Source organism: Gymnoscopelus microlampas (assembly GCF_963454915.1).
Source record: "Gymnoscopelus microlampas genome assembly, chromosome: 17".
NCBI classification, from domain to species: Eukaryota; Metazoa; Chordata; class Actinopteri; order Myctophiformes; family Myctophidae; genus Gymnoscopelus; species Gymnoscopelus microlampas.
The window spans coordinates 8946731-8964470 of NC_139954.1; the positions used below are offsets into that span (position 1 = coordinate 8946731).

General features: G+C 42.3%; 1 protein-coding gene across 1 annotated transcript; it reads right to left on the minus strand.

Moving 5' to 3' along the window:
* Positions 1-10029: 10029 nt before the first annotated feature.
* On the minus strand, positions 10030-11193 carry LOC311064264 (zona pellucida-like domain-containing protein 1; the record flags this gene model as incomplete). The annotated part of the gene is made up of 1 exon (XM_084084098.1): positions 10030-11193. One exon carries the CDS (start codon positions 11191-11193, stop codon positions 10030-10032), a length of 1164 nt encoding a protein of 387 aa, XP_083940224.1.
* Positions 11194-17740: the final 6547 nt, after the last annotated feature.

Here is a 17740-nt window from a genome sequence, read left to right on the forward strand (position 1 = left end):
CTTGGCTCTATAGCAGTGGTCCGCTCCTGTGTCTGGAATCTCTGGATACCTTGTTTAGTCAGCTCTGAAGGCAAACACAGGTTGATGCTGGTGATGGGTGTTCATGGGGTCTTTTATAGTATGCCTCTTTCACTGCGTTTGGCTCAAAACAAGGTCAAAGCACACTATATGTACAGCTACTGTATATGTTAACAATTGCATTGTATTTTAAGGAGAAGGGCGGCAGCGTGGAATTATACCCTTAGGGCAACAACCTGAAATCCGAAGCATATTGTCTTCAGCAACTGTAACAAAATAAAGATATCTGTGAACTGGGTCACAGACAGACTAAGGAATCGTGAAGTAACTTAACATAAAGTACAGTAACCCATATCTGCTGAATACCTTAAGATCCCATACAAATCCTCCGGATGGAGAACATTCATAAATGACCCAGTAAGGATCATCTGTAGCGGACATTGACCCACTGACGTTGACTATCTAATGACTATGCTATAGTTATTCCCTTCACCTCTGTGTTTTTCCATTTCCCCCATTCAACACTATTCAGAAGAGAAGAACTCCATATGGAAATTCAAATGTGTTTGGCATTAGGACATGGTTATGAAACTCCTTAAAATACATTTAGTTCAGATACTGTAGTTCAGTGCAGGAATCCAAATTCAGAATAAGGTGTTATAAAGTTTCTACTCAATTACTTGGATGCAATTCTTGAAACTCTGTCCTCAGTCTCTTAACAGAGCCTTATAACCCCACACACTTAGTTGACCAGGGTCCTCCAGGGCTCTCTATACTATAGGTCCACTAGTATCTCCCTCTACACAAACTCTTTGTGCCGATCTACAAGCTCACAACACTTTGTGATATGTTTTGAGCTCGTAGATCAGCTATTTTTGCAGAATATAATGTTTGCCCTAGGGACGCTAGGGTTCATGTGGTTAAGGTAATTGGCCAGTTACACTATGGTATTTCACTTCTCTTTGTGTTCATACAGAATGCAAAACACTTAACGCCGTTGTCATAGTGTAGAGGCAATTATCATTCCTCTTTAACATTCCAGTCAAAACATATTTCTTTCTTTCTTTCTATTGTCTATGAACATTTCCCTGACACTGACACAGTTGATCATTGGGTCAATCATTGCATGTAAAATAAATATGTACAATGAGCATTTGTACAAAGGATTAGGCCAGCATGATGGGTGATTGGAGTGAGTAACTTCCCTTCTCACAATTGAAGATGAATTAATATTCACACTGTCAATTCAATCCAGAAGCAGGTGTCAGTAGTCTGGGCCGTGCAAGAGGTGTCCGAGTACATGGTGGTGGGGCAGAAGGGAGAGGGGACCACAGAGGTCAGGTAGACAGGGAGGAGAGAATGGATGCCCAATGAAAGTCAAGTCGAAGTTGACTGGAATGTTTCTCCCCAGAGATTGGTTGTGCAACAGTGACAAAATAAATAAATAATAAAAAGGTAAATAAAAAAATAGTTTTGATCCAAATAAATAAATACATCACATGGATGCAACTGGGACGCATCATCAGTGTTGTAGCCTGGGGTCATAGGGTGTTTCGGGTCTCGCAACATACAACATACACCCTCGCCCAGGTGACCCAGCCAGGGTTGATCAAGCCCCGACTTACGTCCCAGTAGCACCCACGGTCAGTCCTATAGGGAAAGACAGGGCCACTCAGTCCGCTTCTCCGGAAGTACTCTGCCGGGACTCGGGGAGGCTCTGGCACGTGGAGGGACTAGGCACTGTGGGTTGTCTCCTGGCCGGGCTCCTCCTTCGTCTCACCAGGTCCAGGACCTGAGCGCTGCGCCAGATCAGATGCACCGCCCCGATCCAAACATTTCCTTCTGGCGTGATGGTTCCTTGGGCCGATACCACTAGATTGGGCCGTCTAATGGTATTAGCTCCGCTTGCGGTACGCTGGAATGGAATGGCCCTCCTAAAGGCCTCACCGCGGGTTTGTTGGGCTTCTTCCTCACGGAAGACACAGCATGGGGCGCTAACCCATACTGCTCCCGGGATACCGTCTACATTCCGGCTGTCAACAGTCTCTCCTGTGGTCACCAAACTATTCCTGGTTGTCACGTAGTCTATAAATTCCTATGAGCCACTATAAATAGAATAACTAATAAATAAATACATCACATGGATGCAACTGGGACGCATCATCAGTGTTGTAGCCTGGGGTCATAGGGTGTTTCGGGTCTCGCAACATACAACATACACCCTCGCCCAGGTGACCCAGCCAGGGTTGATCAAGCCCCGACTTACGTCCCAGTAGCACCCACGGTCAGTCCTATAGGGAAAGACAGGGCCACTCAGTCCGCTTCTCCGGAAGTACTCTGCCGGGACTCGGGGAGGCTCTGGCACGTGGAGGGACTAGGCACTGTGGGTTGTCTCCTGGCCGGGCTCCTCCTTCGTCTCACCAGGTCCAGGACCTGAGCGCTGCGCCAGATCAGATGCACCGCCCGATCCAAACATTTCCTTCTGGCGTGATGGTTCCTTGGGCCGATACCACTAGATTGGGCCGTCTAATGGTATTAGCTCCGCTTGCGGTACGCTGGAATGGAATGGCCCTCCTAAAGGCCTCACCGCGGGTTTGTTGGGCTTCTTCCTCACGGAAGACACAGCATGGGGCGCTAACCCATACTGCTCCCGGGATACCGTCTACATTCCGGCTGTCAACAGTCTCTCCTGTGGTCACCAAACTATTCCTGGTTGTCACGTAGTCTATAAATTCCTATGAGCCACTATAAATAGAATAACTAATAAATAAATACATCACATGGATGCAACTGGGACGCATCATCAGTGTTGTAGCCTGGGGTCATAGGGTGTTTCGGGTCTCGCAACATACAACATACACCCTCGCCCAGGTGACCCAGCCAGGGTTGATCAAGCCCCGACTTACGTCCCAGTAGCACCCACGGTCAGTCCTATAGGGAAAGACAGGGCCACTCAGTCCGCTTCTCCGGAAGTACTCTGCCGGGACTCGGGGAGGCTCTGGCACGTGGAGGGACTAGGCACTGTGGGTTGTCTCCTGGCCGGGCTCCTCCTTCGTCTCACCAGGTCCAGGACCTGAGCGCTGCGCCAGATCAGATGCACCGCCCCGATCCAAACATTTCCTTCTGGCGTGATGGTTCCTTGGGCCGATACCACTAGATTGGGCCGTCTAATGGTATTAGCTCCGCTTGCGGTACGCTGGAATGGAATGGCCCTCCTAAAGGCCTCACCGCGGGTTTGGGGTGCATTTCGCCTTTCCGACATGTTGCCTTTCCGACGTTGACGAACCCTATACCTAACCCTAACCCTAACCCTAACCGCACGCGGAAGCCACTAGTCGGAGTGGCGAGATGTCGGAATGGAAGGAGAACCCCGCGGGTTTGTTGGGCTTCTTCCTCACGGAAGACACAGCATGGGGCGCTAACCCATACTGCTCCCGGGATACCGTCTACATTCCGGCTGTCAACAGTCTCTCCTGTGGTCACCAAACTATTCCTGGTTGTCACGTAGTCTATAAATTCCTATGAGCCACTATAAATAGAATAACTAATAAATAAATACATCACATGGATGCAACTGGGACGCATCATCAGTGTTGTAGCCCCAAATACTGGCGTTATACATTTGGAGATTGTTGTAGTGATTGACTGACTTACAGTAGTGTCTTACTCTTTTGACAGTTTGATTGTTGATTGTTGCACGGGTGGTTTAGTGTAATATTTTATTGGTTTTATTGGTTTCAAGAAATGCATACAAGCGAAAAATATAAAATAAGCGTTTATCCTCCGGGCAGTGAAATGCAAAAGTCATTCAAAGTTAACACAATCATGTTAATGGAACAAAGCTTGGTGGCCTTTTGCACAGAACAATCACAAATCGCTTTGTGATCAATTATTGCACAATTATACATTCTGTGCTTTTATATTATATACAACCATTACATAACAAAACAATGTTTTGGCAACGCACAAATATTAGTTTAACTCAGAGTGTAAATATGTGGTTCAGTACAACTACAAACGCTGCACTGTAATGAACATGATCTCCATAAAACCTCATTCACACTTTCAGTCCCATTCAGAGCAACAGTATAATACTGATATTGTGTGTGTCCGACACACACACACACACACACACAAACACACACACACACACACACAGATGGATGGACAGGGCCGAAAACACAGTTTCCGGCCTTCGGCCGTCTGGCCTGGCGGAGATGAGAAATTATCACAAATGAGTGAGCGACAAAGAAAGGATGAAAGAGAGGAAAGAAAATGGATTTGATTTGATTAACTTTCAAACGTAGAATTAATGTATGTAAGAGAAGTGTTTGAACTCTTAACCTAGAATCAAACAACAAAGACAAGCATGTAAATTTGAACCCAGGTCTCATATATCACAGGCAGCAGCGCTAACCAGTTGGCTAAACTCCAAGGCTCATACCAGGCTTGTGGACACAATGTCATTGGGTAGCCAGGTGTCAATCAACTGTAGTCAACCTACCAGGTTCTGAGGGGGTGGGACTAAACAAAAAGAGTGTGAGAAACAGGTGAAAACCATAGAGGTGAAAACTGTTGTTTATTAATAAAATGTTATTAAGAGCCAGGCTGAGCATATAGAGTGTAACCCGGTTAAAAACAAGATGGTTAGTGTGTTTGGAGCTGGGTTTTCACTCAGTATTTCTACCATAACCAGCTGACATTAATAAGTGCAAAGTGGTCTGTTGCTGATCAACTAACACTAGCCTGGAGGAGAAGAGAGTGTGAGACATTTTAACACGTTTCTGAGTGAGTATGGATGCTATCTGAGAACTGTAATTACATGGATATTTATATTTAAGGATAGGACGTTTAATAGTGTTGTGGTGTTTGGATAGTGTGCTTCAGGTGCTACCAAAGCTGTTGTAGTAGAGGTGCTCAGGACTTGTAACTGCATAGCAGAGGATCCAGGTGCAGACAGACAGACAGACAGGTAGGGTACTGGGTTACAATTTACAATTTAAGCATTTAGCGATCCAGAGCGATTTACAGTAAGCACGGACAACACAAGGTAATACATCAAATCCATAGAAATAGTAATCTACTAATAAACATACATATACATTAGTAAACCAAGAAGAACCTATCATCAGTCTAACCGTAGAATATCCCCCAAAAAATCTATAATCTGTACATTGAATCTGTACTATAGGATACCAGGTCAACAATGACCTGGTATCTGTCTACATAACATGCAATCTAAGTTACATTTTAGTCTTTGCATAAGCCTGCAAGGTCGTCAAGGCTAGGACAAGTGCTACGGGCTAAGGTGGAGTCTGAAGAGGTGAGAGGGTTCTCCATCTCACACTACTGTACAGCATAATAATAAGATAACCAGGCCTTTATTTGGATTCAAACAGACAAAACGGAGGATAGCACTTAAAACACTTATTTCCAAAGTGATCCTCGATGTAAAACCGACAAACATTACAAATGCATGGAAATAAATGAATACAATAAATATATAAACAGAGAATCTCTAGTATCACTTAAAATAACACCAATTCACCTAAAACCTAATTAAACAGAACCGAAGCAGTAAATCAAGCACTAATTTGGAACTACATATTTTCCCACTTGTATCGCACTTGTTACTTAAAGTTCATCATTAGTTCTGCCCACAAACTCTGTCCTTCGATTGGCTTTGTTTGTTGCGTAAAACCCTCTGGCGTCTCACGTCTTTCATAATGCAATTTGAATGGGTCCTGGGTCATGGGTGTCCTGGCCGACTTTAGAGGAATAAAGGTACATTGTTCTATTCCTGAACTCCAGTTCAGAGTGTTTCCACTGAAAATGAATTGGTTCAGAAATGGGACTAACTGGGAACCAAAGTTGGCGTGTCACTATCCTACAGGTTGGAAGATGTAGATGCAATATACAAAGGCAAAAGCAAGCGGAAAATCACAAAAAAAAAGAAAAGGTAAACTGTAACTGCCATTGACAATTGAATTTACCACATGACATGGACACTTCGACCAGTCATATTCGACACATTGCCGGCCAGGCCTGGAATTGAATCTGGGGCAACTGGGGACTCCTGCTCCCCAGGCGGGCTCTCCAACCATGCAGCTATGCCACCCTAAAATTACAATGGTTCTGCTTAAAACTGGTGGAAACGCAAGCCGTGAAAGCATCAAGGTTCCAAGAATCTAGAACAGAACCAGTTCTAGAACCAAAGTTCTTTTGGTGGAAAAGGGGCCAGTGAGAGCGAGGTCCAATTTAGTGCCAGGGTCAAACATTTAGGTGGTGAGGCACACGATGTAGGCTGGGTGTATGCACTGCTGAGACGGTTGTGACATGTTCACAACCAATGTCCAACTGCTTGTAGAAATGCATCTGTACTAAATATGTTCGTCCTCTGTGTTCAAGAACGCACTGCATCCCATAAGCCTGCAGAGCTGTACAACAAGAGCTCCTCGCCACTGTTGTGGAGTCTGACTCTCATGGCGAGTCACACACTAGACTAACACTAGACTAAATTGAATAGACTAACACCTAGGTCTATTTTTGTCTCCGCCAGGCCGAAAGGCATGGCGAGAGAGTATGTTTTCCACCCCGTCCGTCCGTCCGTGTGTCCGTGTGTCCATCTGTCACCAGCTTATCTCCGGCACCGTTGGCTTGATCGCAGCGAAACTGTGCACACACACTTCCTGGATGCCAATTCAGAACTTTTGCCCCAATTTTTTCTCATGGGCCTTTTATAGCGCCACCAGGAGGCCGATTTGTGCAAAACATATTTTTTGACAGTACTCCTACAGATTTTGTCCAAAAATCACGCAAATCGGTGCACAGTATCTCTATAGTCGTTAAACGAAACGGGTCTTTCAGATTTCTCATATTCCATCCTGATTGGCTAAAATGTCTTCCAAAGTTTGCAGGAGTGCTCCGTTTTGAACAAAATGCCTCAAATCATGAACACAGCATGCAATTTCCGTGAAATGTTGCACGCTCATTCCCATTAGGCCGAGGAAGAACTACCATTTGAACATTTTCAAATCAGCCTCATGGTGGCGCTATAACAGGCCGATTCGTGTTTTTACCTATAATTGCACCGATCTGTGTAAAACTTTGTATGCACACTCCCTAGAGGTCAAGGGAAAACCTTTGCCCTGCATTTTTTACATCTGCCTTTTACAGCGCCACCAGGAGGCCGACTTACGTAAAACACATTATTTTATACTACTCCTTCCAATTTTATCCAAATTTCACACAAATCGGTACACATGATCTCTTTAGTCATGTGATCACGACAGATGTGTTTTATTTTTCATATTTCATACTGATTGGCTAAGATTGACATCTAAAGTTTGCATTATTGGCTTGTTTGCAACAAAATTTCGCAAATCATGAACGCACCGTCCAATTGCACTCAAACTTTGCACGCACATTCACACTATGTTGAGGAACAAATGCCACCCTGTTAACATTGGCCTGTTATAGCGCCACCAGCAGGTCTAATTTAGCAAAAACATTTTTTAACAAAATGCCTCAAATCATGAATGTAGTCAGGGTCCAATTGTCGTGCAAGGCCTAAGAACAAATGGCACCCTTTTCACATTGGCCTATTATAGCGCCACCAGGAGGCCACAATAGCCTACCTGACCTGGTGGAGACCTGTGCTCCGAGGAGCACTTTTTCTAGTTTTGTTCTTGTTTTGGAAGGCACTTTGGGTCAACTGCTGATGTTTTTAAATGTGCTATTTAAATACATTTGACTTGACTTGACACACACCTTTACATCCCATACACATAAGATAATTGTGTAATGAGGAGTTTTCACTATATTTATTAGCCATCGATGGATAATCAGTCCCAATTGATTGATGGATAATCAATTGGGAATAAGGTAATATCAGTGGGGACAGATATGGGCAGTATTTTAAATACGTATTTCAAATACTTTTTTTTTGTATTTGGCTGACATGGAAAAAAATAGATGTAATTTGAATTCAGATACTTTCAGATCTTGTATTTTCTGTATTTAAAATACAGAAAATACATGTTATTTCTTTTTTACATTTTAAACATTTACACAGGTTTATAGTCTACTGTGGAATAAATAAAACCCAATGTGAGATATCACTTCTACTCTGCCTCTGATTGGCTTACCCACCATCAGGACATTTTTTTTTTATAAATCTTTTTATTGGTGAATAACAATTTCAACATTCAGCCATTAAATAATACAGCTCTCCATAGATTTTCTTTTTTTTAAACAAACAATGACATAAAATAAAACACCATATCACAAGAAAAAATGAAAAGTTTAAACCAGTGGTTCTTAAAAATGTTCATGTCAAGGACCTCCAAATGAATGTGTTTGTCTGCGGTCCGACTTGTTTTCATAGACCTGGTTGCTTATTTCTCTCGCTCCCTCGCTCTGGCAACACTGGTCTATTTTGCCATGATTTCTCAAATGATTTTAATTCATGATGTGAATGTACACATCTCGAAAATCGTTTAAAATCATATTTTAAAGCCATGTATCAGGTTTGTTAAAATGTACATTTTGTAGTCATCTTGATTTCATGTCATTTGAAAAGACATTTTCAAAGTGTTTACAATTAAAATTACAGAATGTGGCTGGAAATGTCAAATGGTGTAACCACATAAAAATCCACTTGAATAAAGTCAATGAAAGTGTTCTCATATATATATGTGTATTTTTTAACTGTACTTTAAAATATCAAATGAAAGTTTAGGCACAGTTATAGATGAAAACGTGAAGTGGGCTTTTGTAGAACCACCATGAGGCCGATTTGAACAATTTGGAGGTTCTCCCTTGGCCTAGTCGGAATGTGTATGCAAAGTTTCACGGCAATTGGACAATTGATTTGTGGCATTTTGTGCAAAACGGGCCACTCTCACAAACTTAAGCCATATGTAGCCAATCAGGATGGAATATGAAAAATCTGACAGATTCTTCTTGATCACATGACTATAGAGATAATGTGTACCGATTTGCGTGAGGTTTGGCCAAAATCTGTAGGAGTAATATAAAAGAAACAATGTTTTGCTAAATTCATTTTTCCTTGGCCTCCCAGGAGTATCTTTGCAAAGACATATGCCAATTGTTCCAGGGATGCCGGAGATTAGCTGCTCACGCAACATTGCAGGCAGTGAAATTATTGTACTCCAAGCATACCTCAAATGTGTTGAAAAGAAATGAGATAGAAACGAGTCAAGATAACTCAAGAATAAAGTGTCACAATGACAACAAAATGTAATTTCATCTTTATTTATTTCATTTATGGTTTTACAAAATGTTTTAAATGTTACACTTTAAAGTATATTTCCTTGACAGTAACCTTCCTGTACATCAGATGTACGGTAATTGCACACATCTTATTACTGATTAATAGTAATAATAATAGTATTTACACAGGTATTACATACACTTCCAGTAATATAAAGTGCAAACTAAATGCCTTTTATTTGCTATGGTTTTCTTTTTCAAGCAAGATGATAAATTCAATAAATTAAACAGTAATACTTTGGAGGGTACATTGACTTTCAAAACATTTCACAAACTTTCACATTAAAACTGGGTTTATGAACCTTTTTTATATTTTCCTTCCAACTACCTTTTCCCCTCTTTAAGTAATAGCTTATGAATCGCATACATGCATTGCCAACCGTCAAGAAACGGTAAAAAAGTTAGAAAAGAAAGAAGGTTGTCGCGACCAAACAAAATGACCTCATAATATGGGGTCCATATTAGATCAACATCTATCTAAACATCTCAATCACATTCCTTCTTCATCTAAAATGTAAATATTCCTACACGGTTTAGCCTATGATGACGGACAAACGAATATCTTCCCCAACAAACAACAGTGAGATGAACCAAGCCCTGTCCTCAACCACAAAAGTTAGACAAGCTGACGGATATGGTACACCTCAAAAGACAGTATTTACTTAGCCTATAGCCTGATGCCCCATTATCCCGCCTTCAGCTCAAGGAGGTTTGCTATTAGTTCCTGAGCCTCTTGTAAAAGACGGCAGCGATGCACAGGGCAACAATGCACACGAAGGCTAAAACACCTACAGCAGCACCAAGGCCAGCAGACGAATTCTCATCATGTGTTTTGGTCTGGCCTTTGATGACATTTTCTTGGGTGAGGATCTCCGGGGAGGTGATGGTGTGGAGGTTGGACAAGTCGGCTGGCTCATCCTCCGTGCTTCTTCGTCTTCTCCTGTTGTTGCATTGCATGAAGGTGCTGCAGGTGCTGACCTCGCATAGCCGGGTGATGCAGTGCAGGTAGTAGGTGGAGACGGTCTCGTTCTGCTGCTGCTGGAAGCGGAAAGCCGGGAAGGAGAAGCGGGCGCTCTGGCTCATGCCGTTCTCGATGATGGTGGTGAGCTGTTCAGTCTCGCAGGGCATTAACAGGTTGAAGAAGGTGGAGTTGCTAGGAAGCGGGGAGATTGAGGCGTAGCACCGGTCCAGGAGTACGTTGTACTGGCCTGTCAAGTTGGTGGCCTTCACCTCCACGTAGACGTTGGTCCTCAGCTCGATTCCATTCTCTGGCATCACCAGGGGGCTTGTGTACCCAGAATCGCTGAACAGTTCCAGGCGCAGGGTGCTGATGAAGCTGCCATTGTTGTCCTTCAATGCGATAGAGGAGGCTGACACATCGATCTGGGTGTTGTTGATCAGGTACTCTAAGGGGTAGGCGCAGGAGTAATAGTACTTCATCTCAGCATTGTAGGTGATTGTCCCTGTGGTGGGATCAGAGGATCGCACAATGCCACTGACGTTGACTGTCTGGATGTTGGAGAAGTCTGAGAACACCCCTGTGCCGGCAGTGCTGGTGGTCCTGAAGAGACTTCCACAGGCATGGGTATTGTTCAAGGGGAAGTTGAAACGCACCACGGGTGGAGATACAGATGTATCCAGGGTTCCCCTGCAGGCTGGCTCCGTATGATGGTTCACGATCATCAGTGACTCGTTGTAGCCGGTGTAGACGACAGGGCAGGCTTGGATTGCCAGACTGATGGAGTCGGTGCCACATGTCACCGCGATGTCAGTGACATCTGGTCGCCGCGCTTCTCCTATTGTATTACAGGCACTCAATGTCAGCTGACTACTACTTCTTCCTATGATGGTGGCGACGATTACAAGAATGTGAAAATTCATCTTGGCTCTATACTGTAGCAGTGGTCCGCTCCTGTGTCTGGAATCTCTGGATACCTTGTTTAGTCAGCTCTGAAGGCAAACACAGGTTGATGCTGGTGATGGGTGTTCAGGAGTCTTTTATAGTATGTCTCTTTCACTGCGATTGGTTCAAAACAAGGTCAAAGCACACTGTATGTACAGCTACAGTATATGTTAACAATTGCATTGTATTTTAAGGGGAAGGGCGGTAGCATGAATCATACCCTTAGGGCAACAACCTGAAATCCGAAGCATATTGTCTTCAGAATCTGCAATGATTGAAACAAAATGATTGAAGAATGTGAGGTTTCACTGTATTTATTAACCATCATGGATAATATCAATTGGGAATAAGGTAATATCAATGGGGATTGATATGGGCAGTATTTTAAATACGTATTTAAAATACTTTTTTTGTATTTTGTCATTGTATTTGGCTGGCACAGGAAAAATGTAGGTAATTTGTATTTTCTGTATTTAAAATACTGAAAATACATGTAGTTATTTTAAATATTTTAAACATTTACACACGTTTATAGCCTACTGTGGAATAAATAAAACCCCATGTGAGATGTCACTTCTACTCCGCCTCTGATTGGCTTACCCACCCTCAGAACAGATTGTTTTTTTAATAAATATTTTTATTGGAGAATAACAATTTCAACATTCAGCCTTAAATAATACAGCTCTCTGTAGATTTTCTTTTTTTTAAACAAACAATGACATACAATAAAACACCATATCGCAAGAAAAAAAATGACGTTAAACAATAACAAAAAGAAAAACAGACAAATAGAAACACTTCACTTCCTCAGAACAAATTGAACCATAAATGAAAGGCAGAGTAGAATATCGTTTTTGTTTTTTTTTACAGTGTGTAACAGTCTGACAGTAGTGTCTTACTCTTGACACATCAGTTTGATTGTTGATTGTTGCACGTGTGGTTTAGTGTAATATTTTATTGGTTTCATTGTTAAAAGTTTCAGGAAATGCATCCAAGCGAAAAACTGTAATATCTAAAATAAGCGTGTATCCTCCGGGCAGTGAAATACAATGTCAATCGAAGTTAATACAACCATGTACTGTAAATGGAACTATTTCAAAGCTTGGTGGCCATTTGCACAGAATAATCACAAACCGCTTTGTGATCAATTATTCAGACCAACAATATCAGTATTTTTATATGGATGCGTCACCACGGACACACACACAGACACACACACAGATGGATGGACAGGGCCGAAAACACAGTTTCTCGACAAAAAAAAAACCGACAAAAAAAGGATGAAAGAGAGGAAAGAAAATAGATTTGATTCCACACATTAAACTTAATAACTTTATATTTAAAACGTAGATTTAATTTATGTAAGAGAGGTGTTTGAACTCTTAACCTAGAATCAAACAACAAAGACAAGCATGTAAATTTGAACCCAGGTCTCATATATCTCAGGCAGCAGCTCTAACTAGTTGGCTAAACTCCAAGGCTCATACCAGGCTTGTGGACACAATGTCATTGGGTAGCCAGGTGTCAATCAACTGTAGCCAACCTACCAGGTTCTGAGGGGGTGGGACTAAACAAAAAGAGTATGAGAAACAGGTGAAAACCATAGAGGTGAAAACTGTTGTTTATTAATAAAATGTTATTAAGAGCCAGGCTGAGCGTATAGATCAGAGTGTAACCCGGTTAAAAACAAGAAGGCTAGTATGTTTGGAGCTGGGTTTTCACTCAGTATTTCTACCATAACCAGCTGACATTAATAAGTGCAAAGTGGTCTGTTGCTCATCAACCAACACTAGCCTGGAGGAGAAGAGAGTGTGAGACATTTTAACACATTTCTGAGTGAGTATGGATGCTATCTGAGAACTGTAATTACATGGATATTTACAGTTAAAGGATAGGATGTTTAATAGTGTTGTGGTGTTTGGATAGTGTGCTTCAGTACCCTGCTACCAAAGCTGTTGCAGCAGAGGTGCGCAATACTTGTAACTGCATAGCCTATAGTGCACACAGACAGACAGGTAGGGTACTGGGTTCTCCAGCACACAAGACAGACAGACAGACAGACAGACAGACAGACAGACAGGGTACTGGGTTACAATTTACAATTTAAGCATTTAGCAGACGCTCTTAATCCAGAGGGATTTACAGTAAGCAAGGACAACATCAAATGCATAGAAATGGTAATCTACTAATAAACTAATACATAAGTAAGCCAAGAACCTATCATCAGTCTAACCGTAGAATATCCCCCCCAAAAATCTATAATCTGTACATTGAATCTGTACTATAGGATACCAGGTCAACAATGACCTGGTATCTGTCTACATAACATGCAATCTAAGTTACATTTTAGTCTTTGCATAATCCTGCAAGGTCGTCAAGGCTAGGACAAGTGCTACGGGCTAAGGTGGAGTCTGAAGAGGTGAGAGGGTTCTCCAGCTCACACTACTGTACAGCATAATAATAAGATAACCAGGCCTTTATTTGGATTTAAACAGACAAAACAGAGGATAGCACTTAAAACACTTATTTCCAAAGTGGTCCTCGATGTAAAACCGACAAACATTACAAATGCATGGAAATAAATGAATAAAATAAATATATAAACAGAGAATCTCTATTATCACTTAAAATAACACCAATTCACCCAAAACCTAATTAAACAGAACCAAAGCAGTAAAACAAGCACTAATTTGAAACTACATATTTTCCCACTTGTATCGCAATTGTTACTTAAAGTTCATCATTAGTTCTGCCCACAAACTCTGTCCTTCGATTGGTTTTGTTTGTTGCTGGCGTCTCACGTGTAGTTTTATAATGCAATTTGAATGCGTCCTGGGTCGTGGGTGTCCTCGCCGACTTTAGAGGACTAAAGGTACATTGTTCCATTCCTGAACTCCAGTTCACAGTGTTTCCACTGAAAATAAATTGGTTCAGAACTGGGACTGGGAACTGGGAACCAAAGTTGGCGTGTCACTATCCTACAGGTTGGAAGATGTAGATGCAATATACAAAGGCAAAAGCAAGCGGAAAATCACAAAAAAAAAGAAAAGGTAAACTGTAACTGCCATTGACAATTGAATTTACCACGTGACATGGACACTTCGACCAGTCATATTCGACACATTGCCGGCCAGGCCTGGAATTGAATCTGGGGCAACTGTAGCCACTTTCGGGACCCTGTTTACCTTTTTTTGTATTTGGGAAGGCGGTATCCAGGGTCCCTTGTCGCTCAAAGCACTCTCTCTCTTAAAGTCGCGGGTACCACTGTCTCGTCTCGGGCTAATAGCTCGTCGCTTAGAAGTTGCAGAGATTTCTCAAAGGTACCAAAAAGAGCAATACTAACGCGCGGTTAATCTGCATTAATGCGCTCGGATCGGCGATGCCGTTTAACATTTTTAATAATTTAGTAAAACTTAAGCTCCTCTCTCACACTCTGCTCCACTTCCCATGTCCCGCCTCCCCGCGGTGACTGACAAGCTGCGCGTCCTACGCATACCTCTATGGTCCTACGGTACTGCTTCTGATTGGCGAGCTCCTACAGTACATGCTTGCATGACAATCACAACGCGGGGAGGCGGGACATGGGAAGTGGAGCAGAGTGTGAGAGAGGAGCTTAAGCTTTACTAAATTATTAAAAATGTTAAACGGCATCGCCGATCCTTTGTGGTACCTTTGAGAAATCTCTGCAACTTCTAAGCGACGAGCTATTAGCCCGAGACGAGACAGTGGTACCCGCGACTTTAAGAGAGAGTGCTTTGAGCGACAAGGGACCCTGGATACTGCCTTCCCAAATACAAAAAAGGTAAACAGGGTCCCGAAAGGGGCTAGGGCAACTGGGGACTCCTGCTCCCCAGGCGGGCTCTCTAACCATGCAGCTATGCCACCCTAAAATTACAATGGTTCTGCTTAAAACTGGTGGAAACGCAAGCCGTGACAGCATCAAGGTTCCAAGAATCTAGAACAGAACCAGTTCTAGAACCAAAGTTCTTTTGGTGGAAAAGGGGCCTGTGAGAGCGAGGTCCAATTTAGTGCCAGGGTCAAACATTTAGGTGGTGAGGCACACGATGTAGGCTGGGTGTATGCACTGCTGAGAAGGTTGTGACATGTTCACAACCAATGTCTCCAACTGCTTGTAGAAATGCATCTGTACTAAATATGTTCGTCCTCTGTGTTCAAGAACGCACTGCATCCCATAAGCCTGCAGAGCTGTACAACAAGAGCTCCTAGCCACTGTTGTGGAGTCTGACTCTCATGGCGAGTCACACACTAGACTAACACTAGACTAGACTGAATAGACTAACACTAAGGTCTATTTCTAGCGGTGCCAACCGCTCTACACTTGACTTTGTCTCCGTGTCCGTCCGTCCGTCCGTCCGTCCGTCCGTATGAGCCCGGGATGAGCACGGCAAAGAAGCAACACATACAAACACACGCACACACACACACACACACACACACACACACACACGGACTTGGAGATTGCCTATGCCATCTCTCCTCTCATTGGCCACACTTGCCACTGGTTATCAAAGAGGGGTCCAGGGACCCCCAGCGTATGTTATGTCCGTCCGTCCGTATGAGCACGGGATGAGCACGGGATTTTAAACAGCTATAACTCCAGTTTGCAGCATGCCACCAAGTCCAAATGTGGTATGTGGACTTAGACCACCAATAGGGACGAGCATGAATTGCTGAAGCCCCGCCCCCTCTGTCTTGGGACCCCCAGCGTATGTTATGTCCGTCTGTCCGTATGAGCACGGGATGAGCACGGAATTTTAAACAGCTATAACTCCAGTTTGCAGCATGCCACTAAGTCCACATTTGGTATGTGGACTTAGACCACCAATAGGGACGAGCATGAATTGCTGAAGCCCCGCCCCCTGTCTTCCCATTGGCTGGCCTTTAAACAGCCATAACTCAAGTTCGCAGCATGCTACGGAGTACAAATTTTGTACATGCACTAAAACCACCAATAGGGACGAACTGTAATTACTTAAGCCCCGCCCCCTCTGTCTGCCCATTGGCTGGCCTTTAAACAGCCATTATTCCAGTTTGCAGCATGCTACCAAGTACAAATTTGGTAAGTGGACTCAGACCACCAATAGGGACGAACTGAAATGAGTTAAGCCCCGCCCCAAAGGCACCGCTTCCTTCACACAGGGTGTGATTTTTGCTCTTGTTTTGGAAAGCACTTTGGGTCAACTGCTGATGTTTTTAAATGTGCTATTTAAATAAATTTGACTTGACTTGACACACACCTATACATCCCATACACATAAGATAATTGTGTAATGAGGAGTTTTCACTATATTTATTAGCCATCGATGGATAATCAGTCCCAATTGATTGATGGATAATCAATTGGGAATAAGGTAATATCAGTGGGGACAGATACATGCAGTATTTTAAATATGTATTTCAAATACTTTTTTTTGTATTTGGCTGGCATGGAAAAAAATAGATGTGATTTGTATTCAGATACTTTCTGTATTTTTAAATACAGAAAATACATTTTTTTTTTTTACATTTTAAACATTTACACAGGTTTATAGCCTACTGTGGAATAAATAAAACCCAATGTGAGAAGTCACTTCTACTCTGCCTCTGATCAGCTTACCCACCATCAGGGGGTAAATCTTTTTATTGGAGAATAACAATTTCAACATTCAGCCATTAAATAATACAGTTCTCCATAGATTTTTCTTTTTTTTTAAACAAACAATGACATAAAATAAAACACCATATCACAAGAAAAAATGAAATGAAATGTTTAAAACAGTGGTTCTCAAAAATTGTCATGTCAAGGGCCGCCAAATAAATGTGTTTGTCTGCGGTCCGGCTTGTTTTCATAGACCTGGTTGCTTATTTCTCTCGCTCCCTCGCTCTGACAACACTGGTCTATTTTGCCATGATTATTCAAATTATTTTAATTCATGACGTGAATGCACACATCTCCAAAATCTTTTAAAATCATATTTTAAAGCCATGTATCAGGTTTGTTAAAATGTACATTTTGTAGTCATCTTGATTTCATGTCATTTGAAAAGACATTTGCAAAAGTTTACAGTTAAAATTACAGAATGTGGCTGGAAATGTCAAATGGTGTAACCACATAAAAATCCACTTGAATAAAGTCAATGAAAGTGTTCTCATATATATATATATGTATTTTTTAACTGTACTTTAAAATATCAATGAAAGTTTAGGCACAGTTATAGACCAAAACGTGAAGTGGACTTTTGTAGAACCACCATGAGGCTGATTTGAACAATTTGGAGGTTCTCCCTTGGCCTAGTTGGAATGTGTATGCAAAGTTTCACGGCAATTGGACAATTGATTTGTGGCATTTTGTGCAAAACGGGCCACTCTCACAAACTTAAGCCATATGTAGCCAATCAGGATGGAATATGAAAAATCTGACAGATTCTTCTTGATCACATGACTATAGAGATAGTGTGTAGGCCTACCGATTTGCGTGAGGTTTGGCCAAAATCTGTAGGAGTAATATAAAAGACACAATGTTTT